General features: G+C 45.8%; 1 protein-coding gene across 1 annotated transcript in view; it reads left to right on the top strand.

Annotated features, from left to right (window-relative positions):
• The window catches only part of LOC141084892 (sialoadhesin-like), a 78,316-nt gene that overhangs the window by 31,829 nt on the left and 22,801 nt on the right, over nt 1–23,686 (top strand). The window contains exon 6 of the mRNA XM_073569846.1: nt 17,684–17,738. Within this exon, the coding sequence (XP_073425947.1) occupies nt 17,684–17,738 (55 nt within the window). The remainder of the gene's footprint in view (nt 1–17,683; nt 17,739–23,686) is intronic.

Genomic DNA, 23,686 nt, shown 5'->3' with positions numbered 1-23,686 from the left:
TGCAGTAGTCCAGACGAGAATGAATAAGAGCGACAGTAAGAGTCTTAGCAGTTTCAAAGGTGAGAAAAGGTCGGATTCTGGAGATGTTTTTAAGATGCAGGTGACAAGAGCGACTGAGTGATCGGATGTACGGAGTAAAGGAAAGTTCAGTGTCGAATATGACCCCAAGACAGCGGGCATGCTGCTTGGGAGTTATGGTTGAACCCTCCAGGGTTATTTCGATGTTAGGTAGAGTAAGGTTAGTAGAGGGGAGAAACACAAGAAGTTCAGTTTTAGAGAGATTTCGTTTCAGATAGAGGGAGGACATGATGCTAGAGACAGCAGACAGACAATCCTTGGTATTTTGAATTAGGGTAGGGGTGATGTCAGGGGAAGAAGTGTATAATTGGGTGTCATCAGCATAGAGATGATACTGGAACCCAAATCTGCTGATTGTTTGTCCAATAGGGGCAGTGTATAAAGAGAAGAGGAGGGGGCCTAGGACTGAGCCCTGCGGGACCCCGATAGTAAGGGGACGAGAAGAGGAAGAGGAGCCGGAAAAAGATACAGTGAAGGAGCGGTCAGAGAGGTAGGAGGAGAACCAGGAGAGGGCTGTGTCCTTGAGGCCTATAGAGCGGAGCATAGTGAGGAGGAGCTGGTGATCCACAGTGTCAAATGCGGCAGAGAGATCCGGGAGAATCAGCAGGGAGCAATGACCTTTCGATTTAGCTGTTATTAAATCATTAGAGACTTTAGTGAGGGCAGTTTCAGTAGAGTGTAAAGAGCGGAAACCAGATTGTAAGGGGTCGAGAAGAGAGTTATCCGAGAGATAGTGGACCAGGCGTTCCAGGAGTTTAGAGATGAAGGGAAGGTTAGAGACAGGTCTGTAGTTAGCAGTGCAGTTCTGGTCCAGGGATGGCTTTTTAAGTAAAGGGGTTATGATGGCATGTTTAAATGAGGAGGGAAATATACCTGAAGAAAGAGAGAGGTTAAATATTTTAGTCAGGTGAGTGGTGACCACTGGTGAGAGAGACTGCAGGAGCTGTGAAGGAATAGGGTCACTGTTGCAGGTTGTAGGCCGAGCAGAAGCGAGGAGCTTGGAAACTTCTTCTTCTGAAACAGGCTCAAAGATGTCTAGTGAGCTTGAGGTGCGGCAGGGAAGGGGATCCAGGCACTGAGGAGATAGGGCTGAGATATCCTGATGGATGTGGTTGATTTTTTCTAGGAAATAAGTGGCCAGATCCTCACCGCTGAGGTTGGTGATGGGGGCCTGTACTTTAGGTTTCAGGAGGGAGTTTAAGGTTTCAAAAAGTCGTCTTGGGTTGTTGGATAGTGAGGTGATGAGGGTGGTGAAGTAGGATTGTTTGGCCAGATGAAGGGCAGAGTTATAGGTTTTGAGCATGAACTTATAGTGGATGAAGTCTTCTGCTAAGAGAGATTTTCTCCACTGCCGCTCTGCACACCTCGAGCAGCGCTGAAGAGAGCGTGTTTGCGTTGTGTGCCAGGGCTGCCTTTGTCTGTGTCGGGTCTTTCTGCGTATAGAAGGTGCTGCTTCATCTAGGGCATTCTTCAGTGTATTATTGAAGTGTGACAATGCTATGTCTGGACAGGAGAGGGTGGAGATGGGGGCTAAAGATGTGTGGAGATTGTCCCTAAGCTGTTGGGTATTAATGGTACGTGTATTCCGATAAGTGTGGTAAGTGGGGGTGTCCCGGGTGAGGAGACAATTCTTGACAGAGAAGGAAAGAAGATTGTGGTCCGAGAGCGGGAGAGGTGAATTAGTAAAGTCGTGCAGCGAGCCGGGACGGGAGAAAACCAGGTCCAGAGTATTCCCGTCCTCATGTGTAGGAGAATTAGTAAACTGTGAGAGGCCGAATGAAGAAGTTAGAGAAAGAAGATGAGAGGCAGACTGGGAGAGCGGATCATTGATGGGGATGTTAAAGTCTCCCATGATGAGGGTGGGGATGTCACAGGACAGAAAGTGAGTAAGCCAGGTGGTGAAGTGGTCTAGAAACTGGTGGGAGGAGCCTGGAGGGCGATAAACGACCGCCACTCGTAAGGAGAAGGGCTTAAAGAGTCTGACGGCGTGGACTTCAAAGGAAGGAAATGTAAGTGAGGGAACCGGGGGGATGACCTGGAAAGCACATTGTGATGAAAGGAGCAAACCAACACCTCCACCCTGTCTGTTCTCAGGTCTGGGGGTATGTGAAAATTTCAGCCCACCAAACGAGAGAGCGGCAGCAGCGGTGGTGTCTGAATGCTGGATCCAGGTTTCTGTAATAGCCAGAAGGTTAAGGGAATTAGAGAGAAAAAGATCGTGAATGTAAGTCAGTTTGTTACACACAGACCGTGCATTCCAGAGAGCACATTGGAAAGTGAGAGGAGAAGGAATGCACTGAATGTTAATAAGATTAGCAGGGTTTCTATATGCAGCTGGAGGAGAGTAATGTATGCTGGTGGAGGGAGGCCCAGGGTTGGGGGAGATGTCACCTGCAACTATTAAAAGGAGAAAAAACAGAAAAAGCAGGTGGTGGGATGATTTGTATGAACGTTTTGAGTGCTGCATGGAGGTTTTGGATGGTTTGGTGTGGGTAAGAAATGTCAATAGAGCCTCAGAGTTAAACATGGGAGAGGGGAAAAGGGAGGGGTGGATATGCAGAGAGTGCACAGAATGTGTAAAAGGGCAGGCGAGTTGTTAAAAAGCAGAAGTGAAGACAAATCAATGTGAACAGTGCTCAAATGACATGGAAATATCATGGGGAAAACCCCTGGAAGCATTTCTCACTCCTAGGTCACTGCTGTGAAGAATGTTGTCAGAGTCTTACGCCACCTTTACAGGCGCACACTAAAACATACAAAAACGAAACCAAAATGGATTTTCCTGGGAAATATGTTAAGGAACATCCTTTCCAAGGTAATTTCTTGCATATAAGGCAAAATAAATAACCAAAAACAAAAATGCTCCTCCACACCTTGGGCTATGTTCACACATAGCGATTTTGAGGCGTTTTTCAACTGTAGCATTGCGTTCAACCAATACAAATGCATTCACTGGAAAATGTCATTTTAACAGTTTGCAACCTTAGCTGGCCATGTGGTGTGTGACACATCATCAGACACATCCTGTTTCATTTATGAAGTAGGGACTCTGAAAGTCACAAAGTCTATTTTTATAGGGCCAGCAGTCGGCCCTCACTTTACTAGAGAGCCATCAGCCGGCTATGCTTTGTTGTTCCCATTATTAAACAGTGGGTCTCCTATACTGTTATTGCCAATGCAGTGAGTGGCAGGGCTGCCAAAAATTAGGACGTACAGGAGGGCCTCATGAAAAAATGTTCCCATCATAAGAAAATGGGTTTCCCATTGTGTTTGCCTATGCATTTAATGCAAGACCAACCTTGCTCCAAAGTTACATGCACCCCAATAACACTTGTAACACAGGTCCTGGATGGTCACTTGAAACCAAAGTTGCCATTTTTTTCATTTGGTACTGTCATACTGTTAAACTATGCATTGAATTCAAGGCCTGCCTTGCCTTAAAGTTACACGCACCCCTATAACACTTGTAACAGATGTCCTGGATGACCACATGAAACCAAAGTTCCTATTTAATCTTTTTTTTTTTTAACTCCCATACAGTTTGCCTATGCATTGATTGCAAAGCCATCATAAACACCCTTGCAAAAAACTATAGTTGTTGTTACATCACAGAACACGTTCACCCTCGTGTTCTAGTGGTGGTGTCTGAATAGACATGGAGGATGTCCTCCTATAAATCTTTTCCCAATTTAAATGTTTGGGTATCCTATATGTGTAATGCGCATACACTAAGTGTATGGGCTGACAAACATTTCCCCCTGGGGGGCACACATCAACATACTGTGCAAAAAATTTTTTTTAGAGGGCATCAATAACACCCTTTTACACAATAAGTTGGCTGTTGCATCACGAACCACGGTCACCATGGTGATCTAATGGTGGTGGATGGTGAGGATGAGGAGAAGGAGGAGGATATCATCAAATAATCATAATGCGTATACCCATGTGTGGGTGTGAAGAGTTGCACCTCCCAAAAAAATACACTGTATGTTCTGTAGGTTATGTTTTGCTGCTATCATTCGGTGGTGTAGAAAAGTCTGGCCCAATCCAGTCCTTGTTCATTTTTGTAAGAATCAGCCTGTCAGCATTTTCAGTTGACAGGCGGATGCGCTTATAAGTTATAATTCCACCAGCGGCACTAAAAACACGCTCTGACAAAATGCTAGTGGCAGGGCAGGCCAGGACCTCCAAAGCATTGAGAGCCAGTTCATGCAACATGTCCAGCTTGGATACCAAATAATTAAAAGGCAAAGAGGAATCACTGAGGAAGTTGGCACGGTCAGCAAGGTACTCCTTCTGGATGTTCCAAAACATTGCACTCCTTGTGAGCGTACCCCGCGCCTCTTGACCAGGGCGATGGGAGGGTTTGAGAAAACTCTCCCAGAACTTTGCCAGTGTTCCCCTGCCTCTGCTGGATTGGAGTTGTCTCTGTTGCCTGTACTCCTTGGTTGTGCAGCGAACTGTGACATCTGCCGCCAGCAGACAGGAATTTTTTTAATCATTCCGCAACAATGGCCTTCTGGTACTGCAATATTTTAGTACACCTATCTGCCTCTGGAAGATGAGATTGAAAATTCTTGTAGTGTGGGTCTGGATATGTCACCAACCATCAATGAGTGTCACCAAAAATTTTGATGATGCAAGGGTTACGGGAAAGGCAGCACAGCATAAAGTCATCCATGAGTGCCAGACTGCTAACAGGCAAGACTTACGTGTCCTCACCAACAGGACGACTGACCATGCTATCCTCCTCCTTCTCCTTCTCCTCTTCCTCACTGTCCCCAGGCCATCTAAGCCAAACAGACGGTATGACAGCTGTGCTGTTGTACCGTCTATAGTTCATGAAAGTAGCTCCTGTTCTTCCTCCTCCTCCTCTTCCTCATTGTCAACCAATCCACGTTGGGATGACATGAGGCTGGGCCATGTGTAATCGCTCTGTATGGTTCCTTGCTGCATCTCATCGTGCTCCACCTGCAATGCATCCTCTTTCATTGTGAGAAGAGAACTTTTCAGAATACAGAGAAGTGGGATGGTGATGATAACTATGGCATCATCGCTGCTCACCATCTTGGTGGAGTAATCAAAGTTTTGTAGGCTGGTCCATATGTCAGACATCCATGTCCACTCCTGTGGTCTTATTTGTGGAGTCAACTGAATACCGATGGTCTTGTTGATGCTGGTAGTCAACAACTGCCCTCTTCTACTCACAAGTCCTTTCCAACATATGCAGTGTAGAGTTCCAACGTGTTGGGACATCACACACAAGTCGGTGAGCAGGAAGCTGAAAAGACTGCTGAAGCACAGCAAGAGTGGCTGAAGCTGTAGCTGACTTTCAAAAATGGGCACACATGTGGCGTACTTTCACAAGTAGATCCGGAAGCTCCGTGTCGCTTTTGAGAAACCGGTGAACAACAAGGTTAAGCACATGGGCCAGGCATGGTACGTGTGTGAGCTCGTCTCTCCTCAGAGTCATCACCAGGTTCCAGCCATTGTTACACATGACCATGCTTGGCTGTAGGTTCAGCAGTGTACAGATCTGCCTGCTCTTTCAGAGCTGTCCACAACATTTCAGCATTGTGCGGTTTGTCACCTAAGCATATTAGCTTCAGCATAGGTTGCTGACGCTTGGCTGAGGCAGTGCTGCAGTGCTTCCAGCTTGTGACTGATGTGCTCATTTCAAAGATGGAGACTGAAGAGGAGGAGGAGGAGGGGGTGCAAGAGCTATAGACTGTGGGGGCAACCCTGATTGACGTAGGGCCCGCAATCCTCGGTGTCGGGAGGACGTGTTCCATCCCAAGTTCCAACTGGGTCCCAGGTTCCACTATGTTAACCCAGTGTTCCATCAGTGAGATGTACCATCCCTGCCCACAAGCACTAGACCATGTGTCCGTGGTTAGGTGGACTGTCCTTGTAACAGCATTGTTGAGGGCACAAGTAATGGTGTGGGATGCGTGCTTGTGTAATTCTGTGATGGCACACCGGGAGAAATAGTGGACCATCCGTGTGACTTGCGAGAAATAAGCACTGGTGTCCTTTGAAAGCCGGCAATCCATATTCAGCTACAGTAAAATCACACTGACAGGTTAGAATAGAATAGATAGAATACATATATACATATAGAATGGGCATATATATATATATATATATATATATAATGTCAGTGACACACATATATATAGATGTCTTTATATTTCATAGAATCATAGAATGGTAGCGTTGGAAGTGACCTCCTGGGCCATCTGGTCCAACCCCATGCTTAAAGCAGAATTCACTAAATTAAAACAGATGTCTGTCCAGCCTCTGTTTGAGGACTTCTATTGAAGGAGAACTCACCACATCTCGTGGCAGCCTGTTCCACTCATTGATCACCCTAACTGTCCAAAAGTTTTTTTTAATATCTAATCTGTGTCTCCTCCCATTCAGTTTCATCTCATTGCTTCTAGTCTTTCCTTGTGCAAATGAGAATAAAGATGATCCTTCTACAATGTGACAGCCCTTCATATATTTGTAGACAGCTATTAAGTCTCCCCTCAATCTTCTTTTGCAAGCTAAACATTCCCAAATCCTGCAACCATTCCTGATAGGACATGGCTTGCAGACCGGTCACCATTCTAGTTGCTCTTCTCTAAACTTGCTCCAGTTTGTTGATGTCTTTTTTAAAATGTGGTGCCCAAAACTGGACACAGTATTCCAGATGAGGTCAGACCAAAGAGGAGTAGAGGGCAATAATGTCTTCACATGATCTAGACAGTATGCTTCTGTTAATACATCCTAGAATTGTATTTGCCTTTTTGCTACTGCATCACACTGTCGACTAATGTTCAGTCTGTGATCTATTAGTATACCCAAGTCTTTTTCACATGTGCTGTTTCTTAGCCCTATTCCTCTCATTCTGTATATGCTTTTTTCATTTTCTTTGCCCAGAAAGTGCTTTGCATTTTTCCCTGTTAAAAACCATTTTGTTAGTTTCTGCCCATTGCTCCAGTTTATGTATATATTTTTGAATCCTCTCTCTCTCTCTTCTCTAGTATTAGCTATCCTTCCTAGCTTTGTGTCATCAGCAAATTTAATCAGTTTACCCTCAATTCCTTCATCTAAATAATTGATAAAGATGTTGAACAATACAGGTCCCAGGACAGAGCCCTGTAGTACCCCACTTGAAACATTCTTTCAACTGGATGTGCAGCCATTTACGACCACTCTTTGGGTCCGATCACTAAGCCAGTTATGAATCCACCTAACAGTTGCCTTGTCCATTCCATACTTAGTCATTTTTTTTATAAGGATTGTGTGAGATACTTTGTCAAATGCTTTGCTGAAGTCAAGATATACTAATATACTCTATCTACAGCATTTCCCTGATCCACCCAGTCAGTGATTCTGTCATAGAAGGAAATTAAGTTAGCCCGACATGACTTATTAGTTACAAGCCCATGCTGACTCTGTTTGATCACTTCTTTCTTATCCAGGTACTTATATACATGTTGTTTAATAATTTGTTCAAAGATTTTTCCTGGTATAGAAGTCAGACTTACCGGTCTATAGTTCCCTAGGTCCACCTTCTTGCCCTTTTTGAAGATAGGAACAACATTTGCTCTTCTCCAGTCTTCCGGAACTTCTCCTGTTCTTCACGACTTTTCAAAGATTATGGAGAGTGGTTCAAAAATTTCTACTGCTATCTCCTTCAGTACTCTGGGGTGTAATTCATCTGGACCTGAAGACTTGAATTCATTTAGGTTAGCTAAGTGTTTCCTTACTATCTTTCTGTTTATAGATATCTTGGATTCTTCTATTCCCTTAATAGGACAGTGAAGATCAGTTGATATTACATTTCCTTTCTGAGAGAAAACAGATGCAAAATAGGAATTTAAAAGTTCGGCCTTCTCAACATCCAGTCTTACCATATCATAATTTTCATCCTGTAAAAATCATATAGCATCTGTGACTTTTCTTTTACTTTTGACATATCTCCAAAATCCTTTTTTAATGCTTCTGACGTCTCTTGCAAGCCTTAATTCATTGTCAACTTTAGTAATCTGACTCGTGCCCTGCAGGTTCTGCAAACAGCATTATATTCTTTTTTAGATATGCCTACCTCTTTCCATTTGATAAACATTTGTTTCTTTGTTTTTAGCATGCGTTTAAGTTCTGTGTTCATCCATCCTTGTTTCCTTAAATGCTTCCTATTCGTCCTTCTTTTTGGAACTGTTAACGATTGTGCTTTGAGAATCTCATTTTTCAAGATTTCCTATCCTTCCTGGACATTTTAATCCTTAAGGATATACAGCCATTGGATCCCTCCAATTCTCATTCTGAGTCCCTTAAAATCTGCCTTTCTGAAATCTAAGCTTGATGTCTGAGTCTTCACAGGTCTTCCTCCTCTAGTTATCCAAAATTCTAAAATAGCATGGTCGCTACCTCCTAGGGTCCCAGGCACTCTTAACTCCTCAACCATTTCCTCCCTGTTTATAAGGAATAGCTCCAAGGTAGCAGATCCCCTCGTTTTCTCCCCAACCTTTTGGAAGATAAAGTTGTCAGCAAGAGAGGATAAGAATTTCCTTGCCCTGTTAGTTTTGCCTGAGAGAGATTCCCAAAAAATGTTTGGATATTTGAAATCTCCCATGACCACTATGTCATATATTTTGGAGAACTTGGCCATTTGATTCATAGAGTTCATGAATATCTTCAGCTTGCACAGATGGCCTGTAGTAAATGCCTACAATGGTGTCCTTTCCATTGTTCTGTCCTTGTATTCTTAATCCAAACAGTTTCCTCAGAACTCACAGTCTCTGAAGCTTCAATCTCTGTGCAGATATATACTTTTCTAACATACAATTCGAAACCTCCTCGTTTATCACGTCTGTTTCTTGCAAATAAGTTGTATCCTTCTAGCCTTGCATTCCAATCATATGAATCATCCCACCAAGTTTCAATGATTCCAATGACGTCATATTTCTTTTCCTGCGTTACTAGTTTCAATTCCCCTTGTATGTTGCCCATGCTTTGTGCATTCGTATAGAAACACTTTAGTTTGTGATTGGTTTTGGTTTCTCCAATTTTTTTCATTATTTAGATTATTTTGCCTTTGATCTTCCCTTCCACTTCTAATAGCAGAATTCTCAATAGTATTTGTCAGGTGTATGGCTTTTTATGGACTTTTGCTTCCCTTCCCACATTGGTCTAGTTTAAAGCTCTCCTTATGAGTGTAGCAAGGCAACTTCCAAATACATGTTTTCCAGTCTTTGTAAAGTGCACCCCATCTCTAGCAAGTAGTCCATCATATAGATAATTTACTCCGCGATCCAGAAACCCAAATCCTTGCTGAAGGCACCATCAATGTAGCCAGTTGTTCACCTGCAGAATCTTATTCCACCTCCTTGTTCCATGGCCATCCACTAGAAGGATGGAAGAGAAGACCACCTGTGCTCCCAGTTCCTTCACTTTCTTACCAAAGTTTTCAAAGTCTCTGCAGAGGGTTTCCAGGTCATTTCTCGCAGTGTCATTTGTCCCCACATGTATTAGCAGGAATGGGTGTTCATCTGTAGGTCTGAAGAGTCCTGATATCCTGTCAGACACATCTTTAATTTTTGCACCTGGAGATAGCAGCCTCTATTCCTCTTAACAGGGAATCCCCCATAAGCACAACTCTCCGTTTTTTCTTCACATTTTTCTTTCTCCATCCAAGAGGACTCTGAGGGTGTGCAAGGTTGTTGTTTATGAGCAAAGTCTTATCCTGATGTATTTCTTCATCATTCTCCGGCATAAGAGCCTGGTACAGGTTTTTGAGCAGTATGGGTGCTGACTGCCTCTTGATCCTCCTGCTTCTCTGGGTCACATGCTTCCATTCCTCTGTTTCTTCAGGTGCACTTCAAATTATTTCTCTTTCTGTAACATGAAGAGATAATTCTGCTCTGTCTAAGAACTCTTCACCTTCCTTAATTATTTTCAAAGTAGCTAACCTCTCTTCTAGATTTTGCAACTTTTCCTCCAACAGGGACACAAGCTTGCACTTCTGGCATGTAAAGTTTGGCTTTTCCACTGGTAAGTCTGTGAACATGTAGCAAGAAATGCAGCTCACCAAATAGCTACTGTCTTCTTACATGTTATTATTGTTAAAGAGATATCAAAGCGGTGAAAAATGAGCCAAAATTTATCGATTTCCTCCTTTCAGCTGCAACGGCCAAAATCCAGTGTTCTATGAGCTCTCGGAGACTCTTCACTTATCCCAGGCACTGGGTATATGCAAATTCTCTCCTCAGGACTCTTCCCCTGGTTTACCGATTTCCTCCTTTCAGCTGCAATGGCCAAAATCCATTTTCTTTGAGCTTGCGGGGACCCTTCACTTATCCCAAAAGGCACTGGGAACATGGGCTTACCCACCATGGGGCAGGGGAGGCACCTATCATGATGAGGCCACCTGTTTTTCCTGCCACCAGCCCTTTAAATCTTCGGGCACGGCGACTTTACAGGTGCACATACTCGCACAAGCATCAGTGAGACAGTGGCCTGGTGCCCTGCACACAGAGGTTAAGAATGCCTGACTTTGAACATCAGGACGTTCTTTGTGGGCAGAGAGAGAGCACTCAGCTCTCCCCGTCTCCCGCCCCTGGCTGCAGCGCGCTGCTGAACGTATCAGGTCAGGCATCTGGAGGAGCTCCTAGTACCGGCGTGCTCCTGAGGCAATCGCTGTTATTCTATTCAGTCAGTGACTTCATGCTGGGTCTGGGTGAGTGAATGCTGGCTGGGCTGATGTATATACAGAGGCTGAGGGCTGGCTGGGCTGATGTATATACAAGGGCTGGGGCTGGCTGTGCTGATGTATTTACATGGGCTGGGGGCTGGCTGTGGCTGATGTATATACAGGGGCTGAGGGCTGGCTGTGGCTGGGTTGATGCATATACAGGGAATGGGGGATGGCTGGGCTGATGTATATACAGGGGCTGGTTGGGCTGATGTATATACAGGGGCTGGCTGTGGTTGATGTATATACAGGGGCTGGCTGAGCTGATGTATATACAGGGGCTGGCTGTGGCTGGGCTGATGTATGTACAGGGGCTGGGGGCTGGCTGGGCTGATGTATATACAGGGGCTGGCTGAGGCTGGGCTGATGTATATACAGGGGCTGGCTGTGGCTGGGCTGATGTATATACAGGGGTTGGGGGCTGGCTGGGTTGATTTATATACGGGGCTGGCAGTGCTGATGTATATACAGGGGCTGTGGGCTGTCTGGACTGATGTATATACAGGGGCTGGCTGTGGCTGGGCTGATGTATATATAGGGGCTGGGGGCTGGCTGTAGCTGATGTATATACAGGGGCTGGGGGCTGGCTGGGCTGATGTATATACAGGGGTTGGCTGTGGCTGGGCTGATGTATATACAGGGGCTGGGGGCTGTCTGGACTGATGTATATACAGGGGCTGGGGGCTGGCTGGGCTGATGTATATACAGGGGTTGGCTGTGGCTGGGCTGATGTATATATAGGGGCTGGGGGCTGGCTGTAGCTGATGTATATACAGGGGCTGGGGGCTGGCTGGGCTGATGTATATACAGGGGTTGGCTGTGGCTGGGCTGATGTATATACAGGGGCTGGGGGCTGTCTGGACTGATGTATATACAGGGGTTAGCTGTGGCTGGGCTGATGTATATATAGCGGCTGGGGGCTGGCTGTAGCTGATGTATATACAGGGGCTGGGGGCTGGCTGGGCTGATGTATATACAGGGGTTGGCTGTGGCTGGGCTGATGTATATACAGGGGCTGGGGGCTGTCTGGACTGATGTATATACAGGGGCTGGGGGCTGGCTGGGCTGATGTATATACAGGGGTTGGCTGTGGCTGGGCTGATGTATATACAGGGGCTGGGGGCTGGCTGTAGCTGATGTATATACAGGGGCTGGGGGCTGGCTGGGCTGATGTATATACAAGGGTTGGCTGTGGCTGGGCTGATGTATATACAGGGGCTGGCGGCTGGCTGTAGCTGATGTATATACAGGGGCTGGCTGTGGTTGATGTATATACAGGGGCTGGGGGCTGGCTGTGGCTGGGCTGATGTATGTATGGGGGCTGGCTGGGCTGATGTATATAAAGGCGCTGGCTGTGGCTGGGCTGATGTATATACAGGGGCTGGCTGTGGCTGGGCTGATGTATATACAGGGCTGGCTGTGGCTGGGCTGATGTATATACAGGGGCTGTGGGCTGGCTGGGCTGATTTATATACAGGGGCTGGGGGCTGGCTGTGCAGATGTATATACAGGGGCTGGGGGCTGTCTGGACTGATGTATATACAAGGGCTGGGGGCTGACTGGGCTGATGTATATACAGGGGTTGGCTGTGGCTGGGCTGATGTATATACAGGGGCTGGGGGCTGGCTGTAGCTGATGTATATACAGGGGCTGGGGGCTGGCTAGGCTGATGTCTACACAGGAGTTGGGGGCTGGCTGTGGATGGGCTGATGTATATACAGGGGCTGGGGGCTGGCTGTGGCTGATGTATATACAGGGGCTGGGGGCTGGCTGGGCTGATGTATATACAGGTGCTGGGGCTGGCTGGGCTGATGTATATACAGGGACTGGCTGTGGTTGATGTATATACAGTGGCTGGGGGCTGGCTGAGCTGATGTATATACAGAGGCTGGAGGCTGGCTGTGGCTGGGCTGATGTATGTACAGGGGCTGGGGGCTGACTGGGCTGATGTGTATACAGGGGCTGGCTGTGGCTGGGCTGATGTGTATACAGGGGCTGGCTGTGGCTGGGCTGATGTATATACAGGGTCGGGCTGTCTGGACTGTTGTACATACAGGGGCTGGCTGTGGCTGATGTATATACAGGGTCTGGGGTCTGGCTGTGTCTGGACTGATGTATATACAGGGGCTGGGGGCAGGATGGGCTGATATAAATGCAGGGGCTGGCTGAGCTGATGTATATACAGAGGCTGGAGGCTGGCTGTGGCTGGGCTGATGTATGTACAGGGGCTGGGGGCTGACTGGGCTGATGTGTATACAGGGGCTGGCTGTGGCTGGGCTGATGTATATACAGGGGTTGGGGGCTGGCTGGGTTGATTTATATACGGGGGCTGGCAGTGCTGATGTATATACAGGGGCTGTGGGCTGTCTGGACTGATGTATATACAGGGGCTGGCTGTGGCTGGGCTGATGTATATACAGGGGCTGGGGGCTGGCTGTGCTGATATATATGCAGGGGCTGAAGGCTTTCTGGACTGATGTATATACAGGGGTTAGCTGTGGCTGGGCTGATGTATATATAGGGGCTGGGGGCTGGCTGTAGCTGATGTATATACAGGGGCTGGGGGCTGGCTGGGCTGATGTATATACAGGGGTTGGCTGTGGCTGGGCTGATGTATATACAGGGGCTGGGGGCTGTCTGGACTGATGTATATACAGGGGCTGGGGGCTGGCTGGGCTGATGTATATACAGGGGTTGGCTGTGGCTGGGCTGATGTATATACAGGGGCTGGGGGCTGGCTGTAGCTGATGTATATACAGGGGCTGGGGGCTGGCTGGGCTGATGTATATACAAGGGTTGGCTGTGGCTGGGCTGATGTATATACAGGGGCTGGCGGCTGGCTGTAGCTGATGTATATACAGGGGCTGGCTGTGGTTGATGTATATACAGGGGCTGGGGGCTGGCTGTGGCTGGGCTGATGTATGTATGGGGGCTGGCTGGGCTGATGTATATAAAGGCGCTGGCTGTGGCTGGGCTGATGTATATACAGGGGCTGGCTGTGGCTGGGCTGATGTATATACAGGGCTGGCTGTGGCTGGGCTGATGTATATACAGGGGCTGTGGGCTGGCTGGGCTGATTTATATACAGGGGCTGGGGGCTGGCTGTGCAGATGTATATACAGGGGCTGGGGGCTGTCTGGACTGATGTATATACAAGGGCTGGGGGCTGACTGGGCTGATGTATATACAGGGGTTGGCTGTGGCTGGGCTGATGTATATACAGGGGCTGGGGGCTGGCTGTAGCTGATGTATATACAGGGGCTGGGGGCTGGCTAGGCTGATGTCTACACAGGAGTTGGGGGCTGGCTGTGGATGGGCTGATGTATATACAGGGGCTGGGGGCTGGCTGTGGTTGATGTATATACAGGGGCTGGGGACTGGCTGTGGCTGGGCTGATGTATGTATGGCTGCTGGCTGGGCTGATGTATATAAAGGCGCTGGCTGTGGCTGGGCTGATGTATATACAGGGGCTGGCTGTGGCTGGGCTGATGTATATACAGGGCTGGCTGTGGCTGGGCTGATGTATATACAGGGGCTGTGGGCTGGCTGGGCTGATTTATATACAGGGGCTGGGGGCTGGCTGTGCAGATGTATATACAGGGGCTGGGGGCTGTCTGGACTGATGTATATACAAGGGCTGGGGGCTGACTGGGCTGATGTATATACAGGGGTTGGCTGTGGCTGGGCTGATGTATATACAGGGGCTGGGGGCTGGCTGTAGCTGATGTATATACAGGGGCTGGGGGCTGGCTAGGCTGATGTCTACACAGGAGTTGGGGGCTGGCTGTGGATGGGCTGATGTATATACAGGGGCTGGGGGCTGGCTGTGGCTGATGTATATACAGGGGCTTGGGGCTGGCTGGGCTGATGTATATACAGGTGCTGGGGCTGGCTGGGCTGATGTATATACAGGGACTGGCTGTGGTTGATGTATATACAGGGGCTGGGGGCTGGCTGAGCTGATGTATATACAGAGGCTGGAGGCTGGCTGTGGCTGGGCTGATGTATGTACAGGGGCTGGGGGCTGACTGTGCTGATGTGTATACAGGGGCTGGCTGTGGCTGGGCTGATGTGTATACAGGGGCTGGCTGTGGCTGGGCTGATGTATATACAGGGTCGGGCTGTCTGGACTGTTGTATATACAGGGGCTGGCTGTGGCTGATGTATATACAGGGTCTGGCGTCTGGCTGTGTCTGGACTGATGTATATACAGGGGCTGGGGGCAGGCTGGGCTGATATAAATGCAGGGGCTGGCTGTGGCTGATGTATATACAGGGTCTGGGGTCTGGCTGTGTCTGGGCTGATGTATATACAGGTGGTGCTGGGCTCAGTGGGCTGGGGCTGGACCTGGTGATGATATATATAGGTGTGCTGGACTCAGTGGGCTGGGACTGGTGATGATATATACAGGTGGTGCTGGGCTCAGTAGGCTGGTGATGTATACAGGTGGTGCTGGGCTCAGTGGGCTGGGGCTGGTGATGATGTATATACAGGTGCTGAGCTTAGTGGGCTGGGGCTGGTGATGATGTATATACAGGTATGGGACTCATTATACTGTGTGAAGCAGTTTCATTCACCTTTTTCATTCTAAAATTTTACAACCTGAATGACCAAGGCTGGGCCCCCTAGTTTTGATCCTGGTTATGCCCATGACTGAGAATATGCAAATTCTCTCTTCAGGACTCTTCCCCTGGTTCATAGAGAGATAGAAGAATACATGGTAATTAATTTGTCGGCTTCTGTAAAATTAGTGCAGGAGCCGACAGGATAGAAGACATGGTTTACATACAGTAAATAGATGCAGAATAGGTAGATATATAGATGTCAGTGACCAATGCAATTAGTAGTGTGTGTGCAATTTCTGGGACATGTATGTAATTAAAAGATTCATTTTGAGGGAAAAAATGGCATGGGCTCCCGCGCAATTTTTGGAACCAGTAGAGGGAAAGCCAGTGCCTGGTGGCTGATATTAATAGCCTAGGAAGGGACTATGGTTATTGCCCCTCCGTAGCTAAAAACATCAGCTCCCAGCCACCCCAGAAAAGGCGCATCTCTAAGATGCACAGATGCTGGCACTTAGCCTTGCTCATCCGACTTGCCCTGTAGCGGTGGCAAGTGGGGTAATAGTTGTGGGGTTAAGATCACCTTTGTTTTGTCTGGTGACATCAAGCCCATGGCTTAGTAATGAAGAGGTGTCAATAAGACAACTCTCCATTACTAATCCTATAGTTGTTACAGGTTAAATAAAGACACAGCCAAAATAAAGTATTTTAACTGAATAAAACATTACACAGTTTCCCATATTTATTATACAGCTAACCCATGCGACACCCTCGATCTCCTGTAAAAAAATAAAAAACAACAATGTGCCACACCCATCCGTCGTTGTGTCTCACTCTGTAATCCATATCTGGGTAAATACAGTTTACAGCCAGGATGGTGCTAAGATGCGACCGCCCTGGCTGTAAACCCCTGATGAATGAATGAGATGCTGATTTTATAGAAGCCAACAAATGAAATACCAGCTATCTATCTATCTATCTATCTATCTATCTATCTTTCTATATATCATATACACAGCATGTGTGTCACTGACATATATACACCCCTCTTCTATGTGTATATATCTATTCTATCTATTCTATTCCAGCCTGTCACTCTTTGATTATACTGTATGCGACAGATCATTTGCCGGCCTTTAATCTATCTATCTATCTATCTATCTATCTATCTATCTATCTATCTATCTATCTATCGTCCAAAAAAAATGAAGGCAGCACTCCAATAGCAAAAATAAGTGTGATAGAGAAAGGTCCACATCACGGACCGAAACGTCTCACATGGGCCAATAACTCACACTTATTTTTGCTATTGGAGTGCTGCATTCATTTTTTTGGACCACAGCATGAGGTTTGGTACATACCTGTAAGGATTTTTTGCACCCTTTGTTTTCTTTTGGTGCTGCTTTTTGTTTTCTTTTTCTCTATCTATCTATCTATCTATCTATCTATCTATCTATCTAATATTTATATATTTGAAGAATATTTTGCTTTAAAACGATATGTCAATGGCAGAGAACTGCTGTGTGCTCATGTTAAAATCGCATTGTATACAGATTGCATACGGATGCCATACGGATGCTAGATGCTAGGAAATCGCATCATCGCATTGCAAACAGATTACATACCGATCACCATACGTAGAACATTTGTGCGATTCTCGCCCGAGAGAATCTGTCCAATTTTTCATACGACAAGTGTAACGCCGGCCTTAGAAGGACTGTTGGTTTAGCTGGATTTGTGGATTCAACAATGGTATACCCACACTGATACCCCACCTATTCTGTCCCTATCGCTGCAGCAAGTATGCCTATACTGGTGAATTCAGAGCTGACTGTGACTAGCAGGGTGGCGGCAGGTCTCATATAGACCTAATGACGCTGTGCGGCCGGCCAATCACTGTAATGCCACAACCAACATGGCTGCAGCATTACAGTGCATGGCAGACAATCCCTGCATGTTGATTGGTGCTCTAAAGAGCGCCAAAAATGCAGGACGGGGACCCGAACTCCCACCGAGCAAACCGGAAATGCTTGGCACTCACCGAGTACCGCGAATACAGCAATGCTCGGGCGAGTAACGAGCATTACGGAGTATACGCGTTCGTCACTAATCACATATCATATATTGAAGACAAATCCTTCCTAAATTCTTTCAATATATTACTGGATTGAAAGTATATACCAGGAGCAATATTCTTACCATTAATGGCACATTTATACTTTTATTTTTACATTCTAATACTTAACCGCATGTTAGTGTAAAATTATCTTGATTGAAATCTAAATTTTTGTTATTATTTTAGGCTTATGGTCAACGAGAAAGTTGAAGAAAATGATGTAATTTACAGCAACAGTGATGTAAGTACATCTATAATTAGGATAAAATTCAGTTAAAACTCTTCCACAAACTGATTTTAATACTTTTCTAAGAATAAAAACAGCTTCACATGTATCTTTTACTCATTCGGTCAGTGGTTATTCTTGAAGCACCTACAGTGGAGTCAATCCACTGAATGGGGAACCATTTAAGCAAAGTTGTGATGAGTGTGCCAAAGTGAGCACTACCCAGTCTACTATATCTCCTCTCTGTATGAAAGCACAAAATCAGAACTGATCACCTCTCCAGATGACAATAAATTACCCAAATAAGACATAGGTTCTCAATATACACTCACTGGCCACTTTATTAGGTACACCTGTCCAACTGTGTGTTAAGACTTAATTTCTAATCAGCCAATCACATGGCGGCAACTCAGTGCATTTAGGCATGTAGACATGGTCAAGACAATCTCCTGCAGTTCAAACCGAGCATCAGTATGGGGAACAAAGGTGATTTGAGTGCCTTTGAACGTGGCATGATTGTTGGTGCCAGAAGGGCTGGTCTGAGAATTTCAGAAACTGCTGATCTACTGGGATTTTCACGCACAACCATCTCTAGGGTTTACAGAGAATGGTCCGAAAAAGAAAAAAAATCCAGTGAGCGGCAGTTCTGTGGCCGGAAATGCCATGTTGATGCCAGAGGTCAGAGGAGAATGGGCAGACTGGTTCGAGCTGATAGAAAGGCAACAGTGACTCAAATTGCCACCCGTTACAACCAAGGTAGGCAGAAGAGCATCTCTGAACGCACAGTGCGTCGAACTTTGAGGCAGATGGGCTACAGCAGCAGAAGACCACACTGGGTACCACTCCTCTCAGCTAAGAACAGGAAACTGAGCCTACAATTTGCACAAGCTCATCGAAATTGGACAGTAGAAGATTGGAAAAACGTTGCCTGGTCTGATGAGTCTCGATTTCTGCTGCGACATTGGGATGGTAGGGTCAGAATTTGGCGTAAACAACATGAAAGCATGGATCCATCCTGCCTTGTATCAACGGTTCAGGCTGGTGGTGGTGGTGTCATGGTGTGGGGAATTTTTTCTGGGCACTCTTTGGGCCCCTTGGTACCAATTGAGCATCGTTGCAACGCCACAGCCTACCTGAGTATTGTTGCTGACCATGTCCATCCCTTTATGACCACAATGTACCCAACATCTGATGGCTACTTTCAGCAGGATAATGCGCCATGTCATAAAGCTCGAATCATCTCAGATTGGTTTCTTGAACATGACAATGAGTTTACTGTACTCAAATGGCCTCCTCAGTCACCAGATCTCAATCCAATAGAGCATCTTTGGGATGTGGTGGAACGGGAGATTCGCATCAGGGATGTGCAGCCGACAAATCTGCGCCAACTGTGTGATGCCATCATGTCAATATGGTCCAAAATCTCTGAGGAATGCTTCCAGCACCTTGTTGAATCTCTGCCACGAAGAATTGAGGCAGTTCTGAAGGCAAAAGGGGGTCCAACCCCTTACTAGCATGGTGTACCTAATAAAGTGGCCAGTGAGTGTATAGTTACCCCTCTCTGGTATGAAAGCAAAATGTATCACTTAAGTGATGTGGATGGTGTCATTTCAGTCACCCAACCAAGAGCTTGGAACAAATATCTCATTAGAACCCTTACACTCCTTCATGTTCATGAATTTTTCAGTTTTCATTTTTACATTTCTTTATTACCCTTCTTCCAAAACACAAATATTTTTTGCTTGTCCATCAACTTACAAATAAGAGTTGCAGTATTGAATGACACCATTCATATTAACATTTAACCCCTTCACCCCGAAGCCTGTTTTCACCTAAATGACCAGGCCAATTTTTACAATTCTGACCACTGTCACTTTATGAGGTCATAACGCTGAAATGCTTCAATGGATCTGACTGATTCTGAGGCTGTTTTCTCGTGACATATTGTACTTTATGATAGTGGTAAAATTTCTTTGATATGAGTTGTGTTTATTTGCTAAAAAATGGAAATTTGGTGAAAATTTTGAAATTTCGCAATTTTCAAACTTTCAATTTTTATGCCCTTAAATCAGAGAGTGGTGTCACACAAAATAGTTAATAAATAACATTTACCACATGTCAATTTTACATCAGCACAATTTTGGAAACATAATTTTTTTTGTTAGGAAGTTATGAGGGTATGTGCACACATTGTGAATTAAGCTGCAGATTTTTCCACGCGGATTTGGCTAAATCCGTAGGTAAATCTGCAGGTAAAATGGCCTGCGTTTTACCTGCGGATTTAGTGCAGATTAGCCTGCGGATTTCCCCTGCGTTTTGACACCTACGGATTTCTATAATGGAGCTGGTGTGAAAATGCTGCGGATCCGAACAAAAGAATTGACATGCTGCGGAATTATATCCGCAGAAAATCTGCGCGGAGAAATCCACAGCATGTGCACTGCGTTTTTCAATTTTCATAGACTTTAATGGTACTGTACAATGCAGCAGAATCTGCTGTCAATCCGCAGGGCCAAATCCGCTGCGGATCCTCAGCAGAATCCGCAACGTGTGCATACACCCTAAGGGTTAAAAGTTGACCAGCAATTTCTCATTTTTACAACAAAATTTGCTAAACCATTTTTTTAGGGACCACTTCACATTTAAAGTGTCTTTGAGGGGTCTATATGACAGATAATACCCAAAAATGACACCATTCTAAAAGCTGCACCCCTCAAGGTACTCAAAACCACATTCAAGAAGTTTCTTAATCCTTCAGGTGCTTCACAGGAATTTTTTGGAATGTGGAAGAAAAATCCACTTTTCTTTTACAAAAATTTTCTTCAGACCTAGTTTTTACTTTCGCAAAGGTAACAGGAGAAAATGGACCATACATTTTGTTGTGCAATTTCTCCTGAGCATGCCGATACCCCATATGTAGGGTAAATCTGTTTTGGCACACGGCAGGGCTCGGAAGGGAAGGAGCGCCATTTCACTTTTTGAATGTAAAATTTGCTGGCATAATTAGCAGTCGCCATGTCACATTTGGAGAGCCCCTGATGTACCTAAACAGTGGAAATCCCCCACAAGTGACACCAATTTGGTAACTAGACCACTTAGGAAATGTATCTAGATGTGTATTGAGCGCCTTGAACCCACAGGTGCTTCACAGAAGTTTATAATGTTAAGCCATGAAAAAAAAATCACATTTTTTCCCAGATAAATCTTTTCTAGGTCTAAATTTTGCATTTTCATAAGGGTAACAAGAGAAATTTCTCAATTCAATTTGTTGTGCAATTTCTCCTGAGTCCGCAGATACCCAATATGTGGAGGAAAACAACTGTTTAGGTTCATGGCAGGGCTTTGAAGGAAAGGAGAGTCATTATGCTGGAATAATTAGCGGACGCCATGTAGCATTTGGAGAGCCCCTGATGTGCTTAAACAGTGCCCACAAGTGACACTATTTTGGAAACTAGACACTTTAGGGAACTTATCTGGATGTGTACTGAGCACCTTGAACCCACAGGTGCTTCACATAAGTTTATAACGTAGAGTCATGGAAATAAAAAAAAAATCACATTTTTCCAATACAAATCATTTTTTAGCTGCATATTTTGCATTTTCATAAGGTTAACAGGTGAAATTGCTCCATACAGTTTGTTGTGCAATTTCTCCTCAGTACACCGATACCCCATATATGAGGGAATACTACTGTTTTGGCACACGGCAGAGCTTGGAAGGGAAGGAGCACTATTTGACTTTTTGAATGTAAAATTTACTGGAACAATTAGCGGATGCGATGTAGCGTTTGGAGAGCCCCAGATGTGTCTAAACAGTGGAAACCACCCTCAAGTGACCACATTTTGGAAATTATAACCCTTTGAGAATGTATCTACAGATGTAGTGACAATTTTGACTCCATGGGTGTTTTCCAGAAACAAGCAGCAGCGGATGTTGCTGAGTGAAAATTGCAAATTGCCGGTGTAGTGACCAGTACATTATGCCCAGCTTCTTGAGACATGCACCTGTAAATTAGGCAGGCTCTCATCACTACAGAAATGCCAAACATGTGGGTGCTAAATGTTGTTTAGGCACACTGGGGCTCAGAAGGGAGGGGGGCATTTGGGTTTGGGAGTGCAGAATTTGCTGAATTTCTTTTGGGGTGCCTGAAGCAATTTAGCTTTTCCAGAGCCTTTGTGCTACCAGTAAGGTGGAAGCCCCCTATATTTCCACTAACAGATGATGGACCTGAGTGGGGGCTTGCTTTTTTTTTGGATTGAGCTGAAGCTTTTATTGTGAAAATTTTACATAATGTTAGGGATCACATTTGTCCATCGCTCTACCCTGAACACTTTGGGGTTTCCATCTAAATCTTTGAGTGACGTGACAGATGAAAGCCCCGAAGGATCCATTCACTATAATGAGGCAGCAGATTTACTCCGTGTGGCCTCTGTTCAGCGGTGTCCTTTTCAAAAGTGCACAAAACTGTGGCCTTTTATGCAATCCTAAAAAGACAGACACAGCCGGATCACAGGTCCTATGGTGACCACAGTGCGTCCATCTGCCTCATTATAGGGAATCTTCCGCAGGGGGTTCTGCCTGAATCACGTATTTTAGAGATATACACAGAAACCCCGATGTAAGAGCTCAATGCAGAGTGCAGGATAAATGTGCGATGAGCCATACTGTGATCTTTGGGAGGCAGAAAGAAAAAAAATCAACAGCATGTGAAGAATTTTTTTTTTTTTTATGCCTTCCTCATACGTTATAAGTAGAGTTGAGCGACTTTTGTTTTTTTAGGGTCGCGTTTCGTTTCGTGAAACCCGACTTTTCCAAAAGTCGGGTCGAGCAAGATCGTCCGATTATAGGGAAAAGTCGGGGTCGTACCGAAACACGAAACCCAATGTAAGTCAATGGGGAATAAAAGTCGGCAGTGAGAGGAGGACAGGAAACACACCAACAGTGCCCATTTGAATGCCAAAAGCATCAATTCTTCTTACTTAAGCTTGTCAACCTTAATTAACTTCATAATACAAGTTATGCACTGAAAAATGGGGGTTATTTGGCTACAGTTGTGGGGGGGGAGGGCTGGCTCCAAGTTTTCATGTGCCCTGGGCGAAAGAGCGCCCCTTTAACACATACCACAACTCATCATGCTCCGATACGGCAGAGAAATAGCGGTATAGTACAATGAAAAATACTTCACTTTTTACATCTCATGACGAGGCCCATCTATTTCTCCATACAGAATCATTGGTCCCATATAATGTTTGAAACAGTATATGATGAGCTCCACATAATGCTACAGTATATGTTGGTCCCCATGGATGAAGCTCCACTGTCTTATGGGCCCAAATAATGCTCCAAACATAATGGGCCCCATTTCTAATGCTCTAGTGTATAATGGGCCCTGTAAATGCTGCTCCAGTGTCTGATGTCCACCTTTGGAATGTTCCAGTGTATGGTGGGCCCCATCTATCATTCTCCAGAGTATAGTGCTCCCCAAAAATTGCTGTCCCAACATTGAAAACAATCAAATAAGTCTCCTCGCTATGGAATCCCTGTACTTTTCTGGACTCCTCGTCGTCCCCATCTTCCATCTCACTGCACAGTATTTCAACTTTGCAAGTGCTGTGATCCTGAGCAAGCAGGGGGGGCCCACTCGTTGGCGACGGCACTGGCACAGGGCCCCTGATAGTACGGTGGTGTGTCTGATGGCGGGTGGGCCGAACCTGCACTTTCATCTGCAGCTTCCTCTTTGTCACCGTGTAAGATGGAACTGTATATGGGAAGGGTAACCTGAGTTTCATCAGGGTCAGATTCAGGCCGTGTAGCGTGCGAGGGGAATGTAGTGGTCTGGGTCAATGTACCAGCAGATTCATCGAGCAGTGGCTGGGCATCAGTGCACTTGTGTCGCCCCCAGGAGTACGGTCGCCACAGTGGCATTACCTTCTTCCTAGGGAGTGTGATGTCATGCTTGGGAG

This window comes from Dendrobates tinctorius, unplaced genomic scaffold (genome assembly GCF_039654945.1).
Source record: "Dendrobates tinctorius isolate UK_male_01 unplaced genomic scaffold, ASM3965494v1 ptg000028l, whole genome shotgun sequence".
Classification (NCBI taxonomy): Eukaryota; Metazoa; Chordata; class Amphibia; order Anura; family Dendrobatidae; genus Dendrobates; species Dendrobates tinctorius.
This window is presented reverse-complemented; position numbering and strand designations above follow the sequence as displayed.